The 22449-nt window shown below is 44.3% G+C and overlaps 1 protein-coding gene across 9 annotated transcripts in view; it reads left to right on the plus strand.

The window, feature by feature from the left end:
• LOC122553810 (pleckstrin homology domain-containing family G member 3) overlaps window positions 1–22449 on the plus strand; it is a 195418-nt gene that overhangs the window by 68736 nt on the left and 104233 nt on the right. For 3 of the 9 annotated variants that reach the window (XM_043698160.1, XM_043698161.1, XM_043698174.1), the window contains exon 3: window positions 13343–13462. The exons of 4 other annotated variants lie outside the window; for them this stretch is intronic. In XM_043698160.1, the coding sequence (XP_043554095.1) occupies window positions 13343–13462 (120 nt within the window). Of the gene's footprint in view, window positions 1–13342; window positions 13463–13753; window positions 13769–22449 lie in introns of those variants that run through there. 2 more of the 9 variants (XM_043698162.1, XM_043698172.1) reach the window with 2 other exon arrangements.

Here is a 22449-nt window from a genome sequence, read left to right on the forward strand (position 1 = left end):
TAGGGAAGGAAGAGAATAGTGCTTCTGATCTGGGCAGCTGTAGACAGGGCTGCCGTAAATAAGGGGAGGTAAATTGGGATGCTCAAGAGTTGGAGAAGAGCAGAAATCATGAAGAGTTGTAGGGCTGGCATACTCTTTTGTTTGCATCATGTGACACAGCCACGTTTAATCTTCTTAGTTACAAGCATGTGATATAGCAGTGTATTTCAGACTTTCAATACCAGACCAATGCCCAGTGTGAGCCTGTGTGTTGTTCGTGTATTTATGATAGCCAAGTTGCCCTCACCATGCATACAAAAACCTGTTGTATCGATCCAATAAATCAAGGAACATACTTAACCCATTTAACATTGCAACCACCATCCTTCTTGATAGCCTTTGCCTCCTCTGCACCTCCCCTTCACCCTTCCCAATGCAACCTCTTCCCAGAGCATTTCCCTCTGATTCCTGAGGCTCGGAGCTGTGGAATTACACTCTGTATTTCATGCAGTTCTCAACTTGTCAGAGGTAATCCTGGCAGAGTTGGGCTTGCTCTTGAGGGAGGTAGAATCCTGACCCAAACTCTGAAATCCATAAGCAAACTGAGATTAGTTTGGATTTACAAATATAAACTGAATTTTAGGTTTTCATTTAGTGCACTTTACAATTCATATTTCACTTCTCTCTACTTTTACCTGTGAATGGAAGGCAAGCCCTATTGTTGCCTTACTAATTGTGATATGGTTTGCAGCCATGCCTCACCCTTTCTCTACAATAGCCCTACAATTATCTGAGATCTCTGTGCCCCACCAGTTTTGGCCCTCATTACATCCATGATTTCCTTTTCCCCACTAATGGGGTGGCCATATCTTCAGTCACCTCTGAAATCCCTTGTTAAAACTCCCTGCAACTCAGTGCCCTCCTTAGAACCTTCTTCTTGGAGGTTTTAGTTACCTGTCAAAACAGTGCCCTTTTAGTTCAGGGTTAAAGTTTTGGTTGATAATGCCCCTTGTGAAGCACATTGGGTTGTTTGCTATGTCAAAAGTGCTATATAAATGCAAGTTGTGTTTGTAAAAGACCGTTTTACAGACAAGCCCAATTTACTTATTAACCCACGTTCCCTCCAAGGTCACAAAATTCCAATGTTATGTTTGTTAAATAAATACTGCCAAATGATCTTTAAAGGGAAAATTTCCCACCTATTCTGATGTGCGTCTTTATATCTCTCTGTCTCAAAAACACACTCTACTTCTTGAGCGTATCTAGGTTTTCGATTAGCCGTGGCCAATTAATTATTATCCATGGCTTTGGGTCAATGGGTTTGCCCAGAAACAGATCAGGATGTGTCCAAAGAAGAACTTTGCTTTCATTCAGAAAAAAAAGTCAGCCATGGTTTAGTGGCTAGTACTCATCTCTCCCCTGGCACATCCCGCTCCAGAGATATGAGCCGAAAATACAAGTTGACATTCTGATGGTACATTGCTTTCAATTGGCTTTCCAATGTTTTGCCAAGTGGAGGCCTTCCTGGTGGATATAAAAGGTTGTGGGCATGTACTTGATCAAGAACAGAGTGTGGCACATATTGATCCTTCAACCAACATCAGATGATCTGGCCATTATCACATTACTGCTTGTGGGAGCTTGCGATGCACACATTGGCTGCTGCATTGGTAAAGTTAGAACAGTGACTACACATCAAATACTCTGGGACATAATGAAATTACAAAAGGCGAAAGTTATTTGCTTTTGTTTAAACCACCATCGTAAAATTTCAGTTTTGTGAAGTTGTGGCAGAGATTGCCTGCACTTTATTTAGTATGAAGCCAGAATTGACACATCCAGGCAGTGTATTTAGAGGGAGGGGGCCTCAGTCCAAACAGGCAGACACTTGACCCCATCAACTGCTCGACCCTTGACCCCATGCTCAGTCACCCATTCACTGGGCAGAAACAGCTGGGTTGGTTTTCCTTTGAGAACAAAGCTCACTGGGGTCTTGTGGTTAGGTTTGTTTACACAGACTGTGAAGGGAGTCCGCCCATCTGTTTCCTACAGAGGCCCACAGGTCAGGGCTGGCCTAACAGAGCATGTAACCCTCGACATACTGGGTAAATCACAGGCCAAGTAGCATCTGCCCTTGTGCTGCACTGTCCACACTTTCCTTCCCTCTCCTGAGGCAGGAATGACATCCGTCTTCCTGTCCTTTCCAAAATGGAGGAAGGAGCTTACTCAGGGAGTCATGTGAGGCTATTTAGGTTTACATTTTACAGGGACAGCAAGACTTGCATCTGAATAACGCCCCTTCACATTCTCAGGATATCCCCGAAGCAGTTGACAGTCGATGAAGCACTTTTGAAAATATATCCCACTGTTGTATTTGTGCACAAAGTAGCAGCCAATTTGTGCACAGCAATTGTTGTTTTGATGACCAGATAATCTGTTAATTTTGGTAAATTTGGGTTGGGGTCGAGATGCCACGAACAATTCTTTTTCAAAGCATGTCATGACATTGTTAACCTCCACCTTTGCAGAGGTGGAGAATGAGCTTCAGTGCAATCTCACACCACAAAGATGGCATCTTCAATAGTGCCTCACTTTGCCACTACTATGGGGTACGGTCAAGATCATTTGTGACTTCAAATTGAGAATGCACTACTGCTGAGCCAAAACAGACACATTTCAAAGGATATCATGAATGATGCTTGATTTGGAAATATTTTTAAAATTTAATCTATTTTTTCTAATTAACCTGTTCAGAGATATCATTACACAGCTCGGGAGCAGATGGGACTTGAACTCGGGCCTCCCGGTTCAGGGACACTACCACTGTGTCACAGGAGGGCTTCTAAATTATGGGGTTGGGTGGGGTGATATTTTGACCAAAGTGTACAGCACAAACCTGTGTCATAGGACATCCAATAGAAGCAAAACTCTTCCCTGGATGGACTTGAACCACAAACCTTTCGGTTAATAGCCAAATGTGCGAACGGATGACACCACAGAGGCTACTTAAATATTGCTTGATAATCAGGCAGGATAATAGGATCCAGATGTCAACAATGCTTCTTAAAGAAGAAATGTTGAGGACAGATAACAGAAGCAATTCTGGGCAAGACAATTTCCCTTCCTTCCTTCGACTGAGGCAACAATGCCCTTTACTACCAGTTTCCTATGTTTTCCACAATAGCAACGTAAGAGCAAGCATAGGCTATTCAGCCCCTCAAGTCTGTTCCACCATTCAATGAGATCATGGCTGATCCGTGGCCTAACTCCATAAATCTGCCTTTGGCACATGTCCCTTATAACGTTTACTCAATATTGAGGAGGGTGTACTCTCTGGGATTCAAGATTTGAGGTTCCTGAAGTTTGTATTTTACAGAGATGACAGGGTGAGAAATGTCTGAACAAAAAAAAACCAAAGTACTGTGGGTACTGGAAATCAGAAACGAAATCCAAACTTGCTGGAAAACGTTCAGCAGGTCAGGCAGCATCTGTGGAGAGAAAGCAGAGTTATTGTTTCAGGTCCAGTGACCCTCCTCCAGAACCGTTCTGAAGGAGGGTCACTGGATTTGAAATGTTAACCTTACTTTCTTTCCACAGACGCTGCCTGACCTGCTGGGATTTTCCAGCAATTTCTGATTTCATTCACGAGGAATGTCTGAATCAGTTCTTGATCAGATAGTGGGAATGTAGAGTTCAGGGGGTGTTTGAACATAAACTGCTTTGACATTGGGACTGACCAATGCCTGTAGCAATCTTTAATGAGTGACGTTTTCTGAGAAACTTTCAGCCAAACAGACACCATGTAAAAAGTTGTACATTCAAGAAAGAGACTGATTTTGATTTTTATGGTTAAAGGCATCAAGAGTGTGGCATTGAGATAGAGGGTCAGCTGGACAATCTACTGTTGCTGTTAGTTTCTGTGTTTTCCCTTTTGAGTTGTAGTTGGCTATGCCCATCATGCATGCTGGGCAGGGACTTGGGCTCTGTTAAACATACTTCTACAAACGGAATGGTAGTAGGGTGGAATCACTCAATAGGCACCAGTGGCACTATGAGTCTGAGTGGGGTTTGAACTCATGACCTTCTGGATCAGAGGCAACAGTGCTAGCCACTGTTAAATACATGAGCAGGTGGCAGATTTCCTTCCCTAAAGGTTTTTCTAACAATCGGCGACCATTTCATGGCTGGCATGCAACTCTTAACTCCAGATTTTTTTTTATTGAATTCAAATGCCACCATCTGCCATGGGAGCATTTGAATCTGGGTCCCAGAACATTAATCTGAGTTTTGGGGTCATTAATCTAGTGATAATACAGGGCCATCACCTGCCCATGAGTCTGAACATCATCGGTTATTTTCATGATTCGATGGGCTGAATGGTCATGTCTTGTGTCCCCATTCCAGAGGCTCTGAGCTCAAAAGACAGGTTGACCCTTCAGCACACTACTGAGGGAGTTCTCCACATTACCAGAGGTGCCATATTTTGAGACACTAAATCTGCAGCCCCTTCTGTGCCCTCCTATGAATACAAAAGGTACACAGCACCATTTGACAGGAGAAATGGTGGTGTTCTCCCCAATATACCGACCAATTTTTAACCCTCAACCCAGCAGCACTAAAGCAAATGATCAGCTCATTTGTTTTTTTTTTAGGAGCTTGCTGAGATCAAATTGCCTTCTGCCTTTTCTACATCACACCAGTGACTAAAATACGCTACAAGAGTATGTCATTGGCTGCAAAGCACTTCATCCTGAGGTTGTGACAGACATGGAGTATGTTAGACAGTGAACAAAATGTCTCGTGTGCAGCTGTTCCACCCTCATGTGAATTTCAGAGCAATGCTCCTGCAGGTAACTGTGGCTCGGCAGGTAAGGCCATCACTGCGGATTCTGACAGTTGTGGGGTCAAACCCAATCCCAGAGCACTCTGTCCTGAGCTCGTGAGAGAACCCCCTCTGTGTTCCTTTTCTTGATGGTTTACAATTTCCAGCTCTCCAGCCAGCCTCTCAGAAATGTCATTTTGGCTTGGAATTTAATCCATGCCGTAGAGTTAACATTCCAAAGCTGGGATGGGAGTAGTAGGGTGTGGACACCTGTAGCTGTTCAAAGTGGTCCAGAGATTGTTATATGAAAGACTGCTTTATATGTTCGCCACCGCCGAATTAGACACTGCTCTCTTCCCCTGCCCCACTACCCTCTTTCCCCCTCCCTCCAGAACAAAGCTCAGAAACAACAGTCTCTGGGTTCCTTTGACATTAAACATTAATCATTTCACTGTCAAGGTCAGGTAAAGACATGTAGAGAACTAAATCCAGCTGTCATTTAATTCAGTGAACAGGTAAGTAGGGTTACCAGAGGCCTGTATAACCCCGACTTTAGTGTTGCTGAAGTTGATGGTTGAGAAAAACTTTGCAAAGGTAAGCTTTCATCCCCTTCCTTGCTGTTTGGATCTGACTAGACACTCTCTTCCACTTCCCCACACTAACATCTTGCTTTAAAATGTAGCTTGCTCCCAATAACATCATCAGCGCCGGGTGTGCATGGGTTTAAATAGGACCCTGCCAGCTTTGAGCAGGTATCTTTGCAGCCAACTCAGAATATAACAGGTGACATTCGTGACCTGCTGGCTTCAATGTGTTATTGAACGTGACCCGTTGCCCATTAGTTCCAGTAAACATCAGTTTGTGTTTCTGCGGGTGCAGTTGGTGCCTGTCCTTCCTTGCTCTGCCAGTTTTTAAGCTAGAGCAACTTTCATTTACATAGCACCTCTGACAGGATAAATTTTCCCTTGGAGCTATGCAAGAGTGTAACAAAAACTGCTGTTGAGTCACAGAGCAAGGTCTTAGGACAGGCGATCGCAACTTTGATAACGGCTGTATGAAGGAAAGACGTTGCACTTATGTAGTGCCTTTCCTAGCCGCCTGAAGAGTGTTGTAGTCAATAAAATACTTTTGAAGTGTAGTCGCTTCTAAGATAGGAAATGCTGCAGCCAATTTGCATACAGCAAGCTCTCACAAGCAGCAATCTAATGCAACATTGTCTGTGATGTTGATTGATGGGTAAATGTTAGCCAAGTCACTTGCTAGCTCCACTCCTCCTCTTGGAAGTAGTGCAGTTTTCTTAAGTTCCTCTGAGAGGGCTGGAGGGACTTGATTTGACATTTCATCTGAAGATGATAGCTCTGACAGTTCTGCACTTCCTTGGCACTGCACTGAAGTGTCAGTGCTGTTTTTGCTACTAAATTCCTAGATTGAGACTTGAACCCACAATTGTTCTGATACAGAGACAAGAGCGTTACCAGGTTGTACCTGGTTTGGAGGAGCATCTCAAAGGTGATAGGATAGAGAATTTAGGAAGGAATTGCCAGAGCATGGGGTCCACGTGGTTGTAAACATGGCTGCCAATGGTAGGGTGGGGAATGGGGAAATGACCCACCAAGAACACCTAGGTCTCAGAGGAGTAGGCTACAGAGATGGAGAGGGGTGAAATCATGGACGGAATTGAAGGTCCGGTCGAGAATTTTACAATTGGAATGAGCTGCCTGAGGTGGTGGTGGAGGCTGGTACAATTACAACATTTAAAAGGTATCTGGATGAGTATATGAATAGGAAGTGTTTGGAAGGATATGGGCCAAGTGCTGGAAAATAGGGGTAGGTTAGTTTAGGATATCTGGTCGGCATGGACGTGTTAGACCGAAGGGTCTGTTTCCATGCTGTCCGTTTCTATGACTTTGTAATTGAGGTTTTGCCTGATTGGGAGAAAGTGAGGATTGCAGATGCTGGAGATCAGAGTCAAGAGTGTGGTGCTGGAAAAGCACAGCAGGTCAGACAGCATCCGAGGAGCAGGAGAATTGACGTTTCAGGCATAAGTCTGATGATGGGTTCATGTCCGAAGTGTCGATTCCCCTGCTCCTCAGATGCTGCCTGGCCTGCTGTGTTTTACCTGATTGCGCAACTCATAGAATCTCTTCAGTGTGGAAAGAGGCCATTTGGCCTGTCAGGTCTATACCAACCCTCCAAAGAACATCCCATCCATACCCAGCCCTCTACTCTATCCCCATTACCCCACATTTACCATGGCTAATCCACCTACCCTGCATGTCTTTGGACTGTGGGAGAAACTAATGGAGGCTAAAGAGCAGAGGATATTGGGGAGCAGGATTCCCATAAAGATTTGAGTGGGTTGGGGGGGGGGGGTGCGATTCAGATGATCTTAATTTTCTGGAGAGTGGAAGATGGAGTTGTATTCACTCTCCATTCACTCCCTGAATTAATGCCATCGAGTCATGGAGATGTACAGCACAGAAACAGACCCTTCGGTCCAACTTGTCCATGCCGACCAGATATCCCAACCCAATCTAGTCTCCTATCTGTGCCTCTCGTGATTTTACAAACCTCTATAAGGCTACTCCTCAGCCTCCGACGCCCCAGGGAAAACAGCCCTGGCCTATTCAACCTCTCTCTATAGCTCAAAACCTTTCGAAATATCCATTTACTGCAGGATCAACCTCCAAGGGAGCTGAGGCCAGTTTGCAAGCTTCGCCTCAATGGTTCAGGTGGAGCGGGTCTCCTTTAAAACATGAGATACCGTTTGTGAAGTGCATTGAAGGAAATCGCAGTGAATCTTTCTGACCGAACATGACTTCTCTTCCAATTTTTGTTCAAGCTGTTTAATCAAATTCAAGTACCCCTGTTCCATATTGGCTCGATTCTGTACCTGCATGAATTTTTAAACATGAGCAAGAGGTCAGGCTCAATGGTGTAGAATGTGACCAGGGTCCATCAAGAAGTGGGAAGCCCAGCAATCATGGATGGTCAAGCCAGGATGTCTGCAGAACTAAGACAATAAGCTCAGGTCCAAAGAGCAGCAGTTGTGGATCTTTTACTGCAAAGATCCCACAACACGCAGATATTTCCTGCCCTCATGTGCTAATGTATATTTAATGTGACAGATGTTTTCTAGTTTGGCAGATGTGCAGATGTACAGGCCACAGCCCGTGGTATTCTTAAACACTCCACTATCATCAAGGAGTGAAAACTCACTGGCATGCTCCGAGTCAGAAAAAGGCAGCAAAACTGCATTTCTGTAGTGCCCTTCACAACCTTAAAACATCGCAAAGTGCTTTAAAGTCGGATGCATACTTTTAAAATGTAGCCATTATTATAAGGTAGGAAATATCTCTGGATGTTTGTACCGGGATGGGACCATTCGCCGCTGCCAATTAGCCATGTCCTTTCACTGCCGAGGACGCTTAGCCACCACCCATTGGCCACTGAGGACGATTCACCATCGCAAGTGTTTGTAACTCATTTTTATGTATAAACCAATAAAATGATATTTATTTCACCTCTTTTTTTTTAATCAATATGTAGTACGTTGTTGTATAAATAAAGGGGACTGAGAAGTATGACAGAACAGGCGGGAGGGAAAACGATCAGTACATATATATATTTCCAGTGGCGAATAGTCTCCAGAGGTCAAACGACCCCAGTGGAGAAACGCTGGTGGCGAACCGGCAGTGGCTAATCGGCGGCGGCGAATGTGCCGCGGCAAATCATTACCAAACCATTTGTACTACATTGCAAACACTATGTAAGCGCAGTAGGTCTTAGTTGAGTGGTAAATAATGGCTAGGATGCAGGTAAGATTTTCTCTGGCTTGCTTTCTGTCTAACTTGTGCTGTACCTGTCCTAGGAGTCTTTGGTGGGACAGTGTAGTATTTCTTCAGAGGAGTGCAGCCAAGAGGGCTCCTGCCTAGGTTAATGATCTGCCAAGCTACCGCACTGGAGTTCAGACTGACGCACCGGGCCCCACACTGTTGCACCTCAGTGAGCAGCAGCTATGCAGTTCAAAGTGCTAATTTAGGAAGCTTGCTCTGTCATGAGTGAGCCGAGGAAGCAGCGATGGAGGGAGGTTCTAAATGTACGTGGAGCAGAGCGCAGGCCCCTCTCCTGGACCAGATCTGAGCTAAGAAAGCAGAGATGTTTCAGACTAAATTGCAGATGGTATCACACTGGGAGCTGAGCGTGGATGGGAATGGAGCAATAGGGGAAAGCAACCCGCAGCAGGAGCGTACAGTAACGATTCTTTCTGAGAATACACTGTAAGTATGTCTTATTGATACTATTGAGGCTGTTGCTTCTTTACATTCCAAACCCTCAAACCCACCAACTGGATAAACAAGGCAACAGATCCCAATTAATGGATCTCAGTGAAAAGCTCAAAGAGCTAGTACAGGCACAGAGAGCTGAAAGGCCTCTTGTGCTTTATGAGTCCATGATCGGTGCTCAGTGTACCTGGCTGCTCTCTATCAAGTTATTTACATGGGGGGAGTCATAGAGCACAGAGAGGCCTATTCAGCCTCTGCTGGTTCGATCTGAAATGAGGAATTAGGAGGGCTAAAGGGGTCATAGAGCCATAGAGATGTACAGCATGGAAACAGACCCTTCGGTCCAACCCGTCCATGCCGACCAGATATCCCAACCCAATCTAGTCCCACCTGCCAGCACCCGGCCCATATCCCTCCAAACCCTTCCTATTCATATACCCATCCAAATGCCTTTTAATTGCAATTGTACCAGCCTTCACCACATCCTCTGGCAGCTCATTCCATACACATACCACCCTCTGCATGAAACAGTTGCCTGTATGTCTCTTTTATATTTTTCCCCTCTCACCCTAAACTTATGCCCTCTAATTCTGGACACCCCGACCCCAGGGAAAAGACTTTGTCTAGTTATCCTATCCATGCCCTTCATAACTTTGTAAACCTCTATAAGGTCACCCCTCAGCCTCCGATACTCAATACTCTGACCAATAAAGGAAAGCATACCAAACGCCTTCTTCACTATCCTATCTACTTGCAACTCCACTTTCAAGGAGCTATGAATCTGCACTCCAAGGTCTCTTTGTTCAGCAACACTCCCTAGGACCTTACCATTAAGTGTATAAGTCCTGATAAGATTTGCTTTCCAAAAATGCAGCACCTCGCATCTATTTGAATTAAACTCCATCTGCCACTTCTCACCTCATTGGCCCATCTGATCAAGATCCTGTTGTAATCTGAGGTAACCTTCTTTGCTGTCCACTACACCTCCAATTTTGGTGTCAGCTGCAAACTAACTAACCGTACCTCTTATGCTCGCATCCAAATCATTTATATAAATGACAAAAAGTGGAGAACCCAGCAGCAATCCTTCATGAGATATCTTTAGCAACCCGGGTTAAGGAAAATCCCAAAGCCTTTTATTCCATATATAAGGAGCAAGTGGGCAACTAGAGAAAGGGTTGGCCCACTCAAGGACAAAGGAGGAAAGATATGCATGGAGTCAGAGGAAATAGGTGAGATTCTTAATGAGTACTTTGCACCGTATTCACTGAGGAGAAGGACATGACGGATGTTGAGGTTAGGGATTGATGTTTGATTACACTAGGTCAAGTTGGCATAAGGAGGAAGGATGTGTTGGGTATTCTAAAAGGCATTAAGGTGGACTAGTCCCCAGGGCCGGATGGGATCTATCACAGGTTACTGAGGGAAACGAGAGAGGAAATAACTGGGTCTTTAACAGATATCTTTGCAGCATCCTTGAACATAGGTGAGGTTCCAGAGGACTGGAGAATTGCCAATGTTGTCCCCTTGTTTAAGAAAGGTAGCAGGGATAATCCAGGTAATTATAGACCGGCGAGCCTGACCTCAGTTGTAGGGAAGCTGCTAGAGAAGATACTGAGGGATAGGATCTATTCCCATTTGGAAGAACATGGGCCTATCAGTGACAGGCAACATGGTTTTGTGCAGAGAAGGTCATGTCTTATCAACTTAATAGAATTCTTTGAGGAAGTGACAAAGTTGATTGATGAGGGAAAAGGCTGTAAATTTCATATACATAGACTTCAGTAAGGCTTTTGATAAGGGTCCCCATGATTGGCTGATGGAGAAAGTGAAGTTGTATGGGGTTCAAGGTGTACTAGCTAAATGGATAGAGAATTGGCTGAGCAACAGGAGACCGAGTAGTAGTGAAAGGGATTTTCTGAAAATGGAGAACTGTTACCAGTGGTGTTCCACAGGGAACCGTGCTGGGACCACTGTTGTTTGTGAGATACATAAATGATTTGGAGGAAGGTATAGATGGTCTGATTAGTAAGTTTGCAGATGACACCAAGATTGGTGGAGTAGCAGATAGTGAAGGAGACTATCAGAGAATACAACAGAATATAGATAGATTGGAGAGTTAGGCAGAGAAATGGCAGATGGAGTTCAATCCGGCAAATGCGAGGTGATGCATTTTGCAAGATGCAATTCCAGAGCAAACTACACTGTAAATGGAAAATTGAGGTCCAGAGAAATCTGGGTGTTCCCTGAAGGTGGCAACGCAGGTCAGTAGAGTGGTCAAGAAGGCATATGGCATGCTTTCTTTCATCGGATGGGGTATTGAGTACAAGAGTTGGCAGGTCATGTTACAGTTGCATAAGATTTTGGTTCAGCCACATTTGGAATATTGCGTGCAGTTCTGGTCGTCGCATTACCAAAAGGCTTTGGAGAGGGTGCAGAGGAGGTTCACCAGGATGTTGCCTGGTATGGAGGGTGCTAGCTATGAAGAGAGGTTGAGTAGATTAGGACTGTTTTCATTAGAAAGACAGAGGTTGAGGGGGGACCTGATTGAGGTCTACAAAATCATGAGGGGTGCAGTCAGGGTCCACCCTGATAGCAAGAAGCTCTCCCCCAGAGTGGGGCACTCCATTACTAGGGGTCACAAGTTCAAACTGAGAGGGAAAAGTTTAGGGGAGATATACATGGAGAGTTTTTCATGCAGAGGTTGGTGGGTGCCTGGAATGCGCAGCCAGTGGAGGTGGTAGGGGCGGGAACGATAACGTCATTTAAGATGTATCTAGACAGATACATCAATGGTCAGGGAGCAGAGGGATACAGATCCTTAGAAAATAGGAGGCAGGTTTAGATAGAGGACATGGATCGGCGCAGGCTTGGAGGGCCGAAGGGTCTGTTCTTGTGCTGTAATTTTCTTTGTTCTTTGTTTGCTCTTTGCCCTTGTCCAATTTCCATATGAGACTATTGAAGCTGCCTCCATCACCTTTTCAGGCAGTCTCACCTGTTGCATTAAAAAAAGGATTCTGTCTTCTCTCTAGCTGTTTTTTTTTTCTTGTTCCACTTAAGCCACTGATCTCGGGTTGCCCCAAAACACTTTACAGTCAGTGAAATGCCTTTGAAGCATAGTCACTGTTGTAACATAGGAAACTCGGGGGCCAATTTGTGAACAGCAAGCTCCCACAAGCACCAATGTAATGACCACTCGGTAATGTTTTTAAGTACTGTTGGTTTAAGGATAGCCATTTGTCAAAGTATCCAGGAGAACACCCTTGCTCTTTTATTATCTAATACCATAAGAACTTTAACAATCATCTGAGTCAGATTTAACTGTGACCTTGTATACTATCTTCTCCAAAAGACAACACAAGACTGTTGCCAAAATTGGAGGGTTTGAGCCAAAGGAGAGGCTGAATAGGCCAGGGTTGTTTTCTCTGGAGCATTGGAGGCTGAGGGGTGACCTTATAGAGCTTTATAAAATCATGAGGGAGCATAGGAAGGATGAATAGCAAGGTCTTTATCCCTAGGATAGGGGAATCCAAAAGTAGAGGGCATAGGTTTAAGGTAGGAGACCTAAGGGGCAATATTTTCGTGCAGAGGGTGGTGTGTGTATGGAATGAGCTGCCATTGGAAGTGGTAGAGGCTGGTATAATTACAACATTTAAAAGATATCTGTATTGGTGTACAAACTGGAAGGGTTTCGAGGGATATGGACCAAGTGCTGGCAAATGGGACTAAAGTAAGTTCGGATATCTGGTCAGCATGGACAAGTTGGTCCGAAGATTCCGTGCAAATCTTTGACTCTATGACCTCTACCAGTTCAGCTCTCCCCCAGCACTGCACTGAGAGCATCAGCCTGGAATTATCAACTTGAATCTCATAGCCCTGAGCCCTGAACAACATTCTGACTCAGAAAAGGGAGCGCTATCTCATCAGGAAGTTAAAGCCAAAGTTCCAGTTAATTGAATCAAAAATGAGACTAAAAGAATGTATTTTCTGTCCTGAAAATGAAGTAATATTTATCGGTGTGACCAGTGGCTAGACAGAGAGCTCTTATGTTTGCTCATAGCTGAATTTCACTAGATAAGGAGTTCAATTGAAGCAGTCTGGAGTTTTGAATGGGTACATCTTTTTGGTTTTTTGCCCAGTTAGAAGGTCTACTCATAAAGCATTCAGAAACACACGACAGAAATTCAGGCAAAGCGACAGAGGTAGGCTATAGAAAGACAAGACAATTCAAGATGCACTTCTTCACATTCTGCAGCTGCTGCTGATTGGATTGTTCGTCACCTTCAACCTACGCGCTCTGACCTCTGCACAACCACCATCCGGTCCAGTCAGGAGGAAGTTGTAACCCAGGCTGCTCAAGGTGAAGAAATGGCAGGTTTGGAAAGCTGCACATAAGCTTGTTTAGGACATCGTGAGTTCGTGTCCCATTCCAGAGACCCAAGACTGACATTTCAGTGCTGTCGCGCTGTCTTTCAGACAGATATTAAACTGAGGCTCTGTCCACCCCCCTCAAGTGGATATAAAAGATTCCAAAGTCCAGATTTGCAGAAGAACAAATGCCCTGACCAAACATAATCCCTCAGCTATTATTATCAAAACCAGATCACTTGGTTGTTGTCTCATTGTTGTTGTGGGATCTTGCTCTGCACCCCGTGGCTGCTGTACTTCCTACAATACAACAGTGAGTTCACTGCTTAAATACTTCATTGGGTTTTTAGTGCTTTGAGACATTCTGAGGTTAAGAATTGTAAGTCTTAAATAATGCACCTTTCTTCAGTGTTGATAGAAATTATGAAATGTGGCAATATATCGTGACATATAGATATAGAACAAGAACATCCATTTTAACAGCAGAGATTTTGTTTGATTCTGGAGAAGTTTTGATTGCACACAAGCTGATCGAGGTCGATGCCCACTCATGGACTTTGCTTCTGCTTTCTCTTGAATTTTTGCTTGTTTATCAAGAACGATCAAGATCCTGAAAATCTCTGGGTGTTTTCACCTGATGTTATAACACTTGCTGCCTCCTGCCTCCTGGTGTGAGTTTGTTTCCATCACACTATTTTACCAGATGCAGCAATACTTGTGTTATCCCTGGGGAATAGGAAACTGGGGTGTGTGGATGTTGTGGTATTGAAGAATCCATTGGAAGTCTATTACAGCTAACTATTGCACCCAAAGCATTGAGTGTCATGCTTCAGATGATCCCAAGTAAATGGTGTCTGAGACTTTTATATTCTCAGGTCACAGACATTGATGATATCATGAGCATGCCTCACATGACACACCTCCCTCAATCTCACTTGCCTTTCCCTCTCGGAAGTTACTGCAGTAGCTCACCTCTGCTCCTATGACAGCACCTTTCAAAGCACAGCCACACGAGATTGAGCAATAACAGGTCTGTGATTCCCTTAGATGTTCAAAGCTGTACGTGCACTACACTTAATGGATCAGCTTGTGTTCTACCCTATGCCGCCAGGTGTGAGTAACCCGTTGAACCCCATTCGTGATCGGGAATGGGAATTGCATTTATTTCCCATGAACGAGGAATTCCCAGTAAGTGTGGATCGTAAGCTTGTGTTGATTAAGTCCCTGCCCTTTGTACACACCACCCATTGAAAGGGGTGGCATGATGGCTCAGTGGTTAGCACGGCTGCTTCACAGCGCCAGGGATCCGGGTTCGATTCACACCTTGGGTGACTGTGTCTGTATGGAGTTTGTACATTTTCCCTGTATCTGCGTGGGTTTCCTCCGGGTGCTCCAGTTTCCTTCCACAATCCAAAGATGTGCAGGTCAGGAGAATTGACCAGTCAAAATTGCCCACGGCGTTAGGTGTGTTAGTCGGGGTAAATATAGGGTAGGGGAATGGGTCAGGGTGGGTTACTCTTCCAAGGGTCGGTGTGGCCTTGTTGGGCCTGATTCCATATTGTAGGGAATCTAATCTTAAAAAAAAACACCATGACCTTTATCAGCTATGTGGAGAAGGGCAGCAGATAAATGGGAACATCAGCACCTGTAGGTTCCCCTCCAAACTACACGCCATCCTGACTCAGAGTGATCTTGCTGTTCTTTCAGTGTTACTGAGTAAATCTCCAGGAGCTCCCTACCTAAAAACATTGGCTGTCCCTACACTACATGGATTACAGTTCAAGAATATGGTCATAAAAATTCTTCTAAACTAAATAGTCAGGCAGTGGGTTCAGTTGCATGGAAATGATGGACAAAGTCAACATAGGACCAAGTTTACGCACAATATACAGTAACAAGTAATATAGCACAGATCGAAATTAGTGGGTACAATGTGGTGGCTGCAAGGGGATCAAGGCTGGGAACTAAATATCCATGGATATCCTATTGAAAAGGCAGGCAGATGGGGAGTGAGAGTGTGGTTGCCTTGTTAGAAACAAATGAAATTAAGTTGAAAGCAATAAATGATGTAGAGTTGGAAGGCTTGGAATCTACATGGGTAAAGTTGAGGGAATGCAAAGGTTAAAAAGACCCCAGAGGGATTTATGTACAGGCCTCCTACCAGTAGTCAGGATCATCTTAAGATCCATGAAAGGTGGTTTATTTTGGCAAAAAGAATAAAGAAGAAGCATAGTTTCTAGATGATTACGGGTTGCAGAGCCCTGAGATACAGACAGATCTTCTGGTGTCCTAGTACAGAGTTGCAGAAGGTTAGTCTGCAGGTACAACAAGTAATCTGGAAAACTGACATTCCAGATGTTATGTTTTATTGTGAGGGAAATTAAAAATAAAGTTAGGGATGCTACGCTTCAGTTATAACAGGGCATTGGTGAGACCACATCTGTGGATGGTATTGGTCATCACTTACAGAAGGATGTTAATCATTGGAAGCAGAAGGAGGTTTATTAAATTAATACCTGGACTGGGCAGATTGCCTTGCGAGGAAAGGCTAGACCTGTATCCTCTGGAGTCTAGAATAATCAGAGATGACTGAACTGAAATATATAAAAACCTGAGGGGATTGACTGGGCGGATGTCAAAAGAATGCTTCCTGTTTTGGGAGAATCGAGAACTAGGGATAATAGTTTAACAATAAAGTGTCACCCGCTGAAGACAGAGATGACAAAACATTTTTTCTCTGAAGGTTGGGTGCTTTTGGAACTCACTTCCTTAATAGGCAGTGGATGCAGAATTGGAGACTAGTACGATTGCAACATTTAAGAGGCATTTGGATGGGTATATGAATAGGAAGGGTTTGGAGGGATATGGGCCGGGTGCTGGCAGGTGGAACTAGATTGGGTTGGGATATCTGGTCAGCGTGGACGGGTTGGACCAAGGGTCTGTGCTGTACATCTCTATGATTGTATTTTTACGATTGTCAAGGTGATGAAAGATTATCAGAGGAATGTAAAGTTTGAGGTTAAAATCTGATCAACCGTGATCCTATTAAATGGTGGAGCAGGCTCCAAGGGCCGAATGGCCTACTCTTGTTTCTTGTTTGTATGTTTTTCTATAAATGTTATTCCGGAATTCTGTGCAGCCTAATGAAGGGCTTCTGAAATGCTGTCCCTGTTTTAAAGATTTGTATGTTAATAATTTGCGTGTTTCTTTTGCTCCATCCATTATGGAAATCCTCTGAATTAATTCATTTAAGAAAAACCCAGGGCACAACAATATTTTGCCCCTTTAATAATAAATTGTGGCATTCCTGCCCATCTGTTCATTGCAGTAACTCAGCTTCTTCATTGATCATGTCTTACTGCAAATTCCATAAACCAGGATATTATCACCTAATATAATCAGAATGGGTTGGCCCAGTGCCAGAGTGACGCAAATAGTAGGAAACAAGGCCATGATACAGAAGAATCTTGAACAATTATAACTTAGTGTACTTTTCATGTTAATGAGAATGGTCTAATAATGCATCAACTGTCAGGGATTGATTAACTGCCTATGGGTTAATTTATTTAAAACAGTAAAGTACATTCTAAGTTATATATTAGGCATAATAGCAACCAGCTGAGTTCTGTGAGCAGCAGCTTAAATGTCAGACAGAGTCACAACATTGTGTACACACAGCACATGGAGGTTGTAAAATTGAATTCTCTTATAGGAACGATATGTGTACAACAAGAGTCATTTAAGTCCACAATGCCACCAGTCATGGGAGATGTTAAACAGTCTGGCACACACTGTCCTCAGAGGCAGTCAGACAGAGAAGAGGGTGCAGTGAAACGATAGGCAGCCTGAGTCAGTTCACCACCACCCCAGCCCTACCCCAACCAAACTTGGATCTGCAGATGGCCAGCTCTGGGAACAGACCCAGCAGGAAGTTTTGAATTCTATGGTGAAGCTGGAAGGAAGCGCTGAGTGAGACAATACTCTGCTGCCAATAACTTTGCTCACACCCTGACAGGTTCATCCATCCCATTGTGTTCGCTGACCTACACAGAGTGCCAGTTCACCACTGTATCTATTTTTAACTTTGAATTCTCTCCATGTTCTCACCCCACCCTAACTCTGTAAATTCCATCTACCTTATAAACCTCTACTATCATCTCACCATCTCTTACTCCTTTTAAGACACTTGTTTAGTTTACTTCTTTCACTAAGCTTTTGGTCGTCTGTCCTATTGTCACCTTTGGTTGCAATAGCTTAGGGAAACATGGTGCATTTGAGTGCAGTGAAGGAATGACTGATGAGCATAGAATTCTGTGGTATCTGAAAGGAAAATTTTGAGAATTCACAGGCACTTAAGTGTTTTTGAGGTGTAATCAATGATTTAGTGCAAAAATTGCAGCAATCAATTTGTGCATAGCATGATCCTGCAGACAGCAATGTGAAAAATAGTTTGTTGTAATGATGTTGGTTGAGAGGTAAATATTAGTCAAGACTATGGGGAGAACTCCCTGCTTTCTTTTTGAAATAGTGCCATGGATTTTTTTTTTTGTTTGCGATTGCCTGAGGGCAGCTGGAGGCTTCAATTTACTGTATTATCTGAAAGCTGCCGCCCTGAACAGTCCAGTATTTCATCAGCATTGCTGTTCTGGGAGACATCAGCCTGGATTATGTGCTCAGATCCCAGAACACATCTCCAGTTGGGAGCAATGTATTGTGGTGACTGGGAAGCAAGTTCCTCTGTCGGTGTGATGGCTTGGTGATTGGCTGTAGTGACAAATATCCCCGGCAGGGTGAGTACATTTGGAGTTAGAGTTTTGGAAGTAATGCAGTGAGGCCATTCTGCCCATTATACCTAGACTGGCTCCCTCAAAAGTCTCCTAAGTAGTTCCACTTAACCCATAATTGGGCACCCTTGGGTCAGTGGTTAGCACTGCTGCCTCACAGCTCCAGGGACCCAGGTTCGATTCCAGCCTCGGATGATTGTCTGTGTGGAGTTTGCACATTCTCCCCATGTCTGCGTGGGTTTTCTCCAGGTACTCCAGTTTCCTCCAACAATCTAAAGATGTGCAGTTTAGGTGAATTGGCCATGCTAAATTGCTCATAGAGTTCAAGGATGTGTAGCCATGGGAAATGTAGGGTTATACGTTAAGGGGATGGGTCTGAGAGGGATACTCTTCAGAGGGGCAGTGTGGAATTGTCGTGCCAAATGGCCTGTTTTCACACTGTAGATATTCTATGTTCTGTAATCCTGCAAATATTTTCTTTCCTAATTTGGCTCATACTTCATTCATTGAGTGTGACTGGACCACAGTTCCAAGCCATCTATGAGTTTGTAGGGTTGCTTGGCAAACCCAAACAGATTAGCCTTGTTCATCCAGGACCACCTGCAGGAGCTATGATGTGACAGCTAAGGAAATATTAGCACAAGAACTGTTAGTGGGATTGATGTCCATTTCCGTCACATCTCTGAAGGTGCCAAATGTTCAATGGAGTTAGTAATTGGGGTTACCGGATACTCTGACTGTACACCTCTGCACTTCTGTTGAGGAAGGGTGTGTGTATGTGTGTGTCTTTTGACCACTTGTTTTTTCATAGGATGTGGGCATTGTTGACTGCTCCTCTATGTAATGTACACCTGCTCAGAAGTGAGTTTCAGAATTTTGACCCACTGGCAGTGAAGGAATAGTGATATAAAACCAGGTCAGGATGACGTTTGGTTTGGAGGGAAACTTGCAAGTGGTGGTCGTCTCATGTAACCGCTGCCCTTGTCCTCCCAGCCAGACAAGTTATGGATTTGAAAATTGCTGTCAAAGGACAGTTACTGCAGTTCGTATTGTTGTCACTGTGTGTCAATAACGGAGGGAGTGAATGTTTGTGGGTGTGGTGTCAATCAAGCGGGCTGCTTTGACCTGGACGGTGTTGCGCTTCCTGAGTGTGGTTGGAGCAGCACTCATCCAAACAACTGGGGAGGATTAGATTAGATTCCCTACAGTGTGGAAACAGGCCCTTCAGCCCAACAAGTCCACACCGACCCTCCAACAAGTAACCCACCCAGACCCATTTCCCGCTGACTAATACACTACGGGCAATTTAGCATGGCCAATTCACCTGACCTGCATATCTTTGGACTATGGGAGGAAACCGGAGCAAATCCATGCAGACACTGGGAGACACTGCAAGCTCCACACAGACAGCCGCCTGAGGCTGGAATCGAACCCGGGTCCCTGGTGCTGTGAAGCAACAATGCTAACCACTGTGCCACCATGCCATTCCATCACCTTCCTGACTTGTGCTTTATGAATGGTGGGATAGGCTTTGGGAAGTGAAAAAGTGGGTTACTAGTTGCAGAATCCCAATCTCAGATCTGCTCTTGTAGCTACAGTATTTATTTATTTATGGTCAGTGGTATCTCACAAGAGGTTGATAATGAGGGAATTCAGTGGTGGTTGTCAATTGAATGCCAATGGTTGATAGTTACAAACAAATGCAAAATCCTTGGTTTGGCTTGAATAAGTGGGGCGAATGGCCTCCTCCTACACGATATCATTTCTATGGATGCTGGAAATCTGAAATAAAAATAGAAAATGCTGGAGAAGTTCAACAAGTCTAGCAGCATCTATCAAGAGAGAAATAAAATTAGTATTTTGTGACAATATGATTCTTCTTTTGATTCTCTCTCACTGGAAACATTCATTGTCTGGCACTGCAGTATGTTTGAACACTGGTCATTATCATCAGGGACTGGAGACTTTGCAGCATCCAATGCCTCCAGCCATTTCTTGGTATCATGTGAAATGAAGTGAATTGGCTGAAATTTGGCACCATGATACTGGGGATGTCTGGAGGAAGCAAAGATGAATGTCTCACAGTCTCTCACACACTCTGCTTGGCGTTTCTGGCTGAAGATGGTTTCAAATGCTTCAGCCTTGTGTGAGTGGTGGAGGTTGACAGGATCATGTGCGCTGTGATGCCCTCACAGTTGGTTATGTTGGCACCGCTCACCATCTGTGTTCAAATGTTCTCCGTCCTTTTCAAAGAGATTGGTAATTACTTTCAGCTTAGTTGCTGCTCGATTCCTTCAGTTTGTTCCAACAATTCCCCATGTTTAGATAGCTTCAAGTTGCAAAGGCCTGAAGGAAGTGTTGTGACAGGTGCTGAAGGATGATTTCCTGACTTCAAGGCTACGGTGTAAACCAGACCCCGCGGCCGGAATAGACCTCCCTCTAGGAACAGATCGAGACTGGGAGAGTCAATGGAGGCAACGCAGAGCAAGACCTTGCAAGCTGTTCGCACCAGGCAAGGAAGTCTTTCAGCATGAGGGCAAACCCTCCCCAGAGCATTCAAGGAGCTACTGTCCTGAAGGAACTTTGAGGCTGGCTGAAATGTTTCAGACATTATTCTTCACCAGGAAGGTTGTCAGTGAAATCTGTCACCTGTTGCAGCCACAACACTAACCTCCAAATGGCACACCGACCACATAGCTGTGGAAGAGATCTGTTTCTGAACTTCAATGTATCTGTCTATTTGCACTTGTATTTCACCATGGGCAGATCTTCCCTTTGATTTATCATGCCAGGTTAGTGTGAGCGTGAAGCATTGCTGATGCCACATCTTCACCATCACTGATTTCCAGTTTTCCTTCATTGTCTGGTCAGGCTGCATAAACTCATAAAGATATCTAGCACGGAAACAAACCCTACGGTCCAACTTATTCTTGCTGAGCAGATATCCTAAATTAATCGAGTCCCATTTACCAGCATTTGGCCCACATCTCTCAAACCCCTTCTTATTCATACCCAACCATATGCCTTTTAAATGTTTTAATTGCACTAGCCTCCACCACTTCCTCTGGCAACCACCCTCTGTGTGAAAAAGTTGCCCCTCAGGTAACTTTTTTTAAATCTTTCGCCTCTCACTGGCTTATAGTCACTACCTTAGAGGCCTTAATCGGGGAATCACAAAGGAGAAGAGATGGCCTTTTTGCATTGGGGTCTAGGAGGCCCTCCAGACATCTGGACTTAAGGTTGTGAGTAGGAGCAGATGACAATGGAGGTCAGTCTCAGGAGTCAAGCTATGAGGAACAAGATGTAATACTGTAAAAAGTTCAAGGATGTTACATGACCATTCAAGGTCAGAAAACACATTTTCAGATGCTATAAATTGGACCATGATCCTTAGCTGTTGCTTATTCATCACATCAGCCAGCAGTCACCTATCTACAAATGCTATCAATTGGGTGTATACCTAATGTGAATAGGCTTCACCTCAACTTCTCACACTGAGCACTGCAGGAACTCTCACGTCCATCATGACAGGCACATCTCCTGATATTCAATGCACACTTCCCCCACTCACACTGGGGAAGACAGCACACCTACATGTTCTCACTTTCCCATGTGGCCATCAGTGCTGACCATTATGGAAGACTATACTGAAGAGCGCAGAGCCTTTGGGGAAGCAGACTGTACTGAAAATGATGGTATCATTGTACTTCATCCTCCCTTTCACAGCTCAAGGCTACATTCCATAATCCCCAGTAGGTCCTAGGTCGCCCATCACAACTCCTTATCCATTTAGATTTGCAAGGTTGTTAGAGGGTTTGAGCTATAGGGAGAGTCTGAATAGGCTGCAGCTATTTTCCCTGAATTGGTGGAGGCTCTCGGGTAGTCCTGTAGAAGTTTATAAATTTATGAAGGGCACGGATAGGGTGAATAGTCATGGTCTTTTCACCAGTGTTGTGGAGTCCAAAACCAGAGGGCATAGGTTTAGGGTGAGAGGGGAAAGATTTAAAAGATACCCAAGAGGGCAACTTTTTCATGCAGAGGGTGGTGTGTGTATGAATGAGCTGTCCAAGGAAGTGGTGGAGGCTGGTACAATTACAACATTTAAAAGGCATCTCGATGGGTACATGAATAGGAAGGGTTTGGAGGGATATGGGCCAAGTGCTGGCAAATGGGACTAGATTAGTTTAGGATATCTGGTCAGTGCGGACGA

The sequence above is a fragment of the Chiloscyllium plagiosum genome, chromosome 10 (genome assembly GCF_004010195.1).
Source record: "Chiloscyllium plagiosum isolate BGI_BamShark_2017 chromosome 10, ASM401019v2, whole genome shotgun sequence".
Classification (NCBI taxonomy): domain Eukaryota; kingdom Metazoa; phylum Chordata; class Chondrichthyes; order Orectolobiformes; family Hemiscylliidae; genus Chiloscyllium; species Chiloscyllium plagiosum.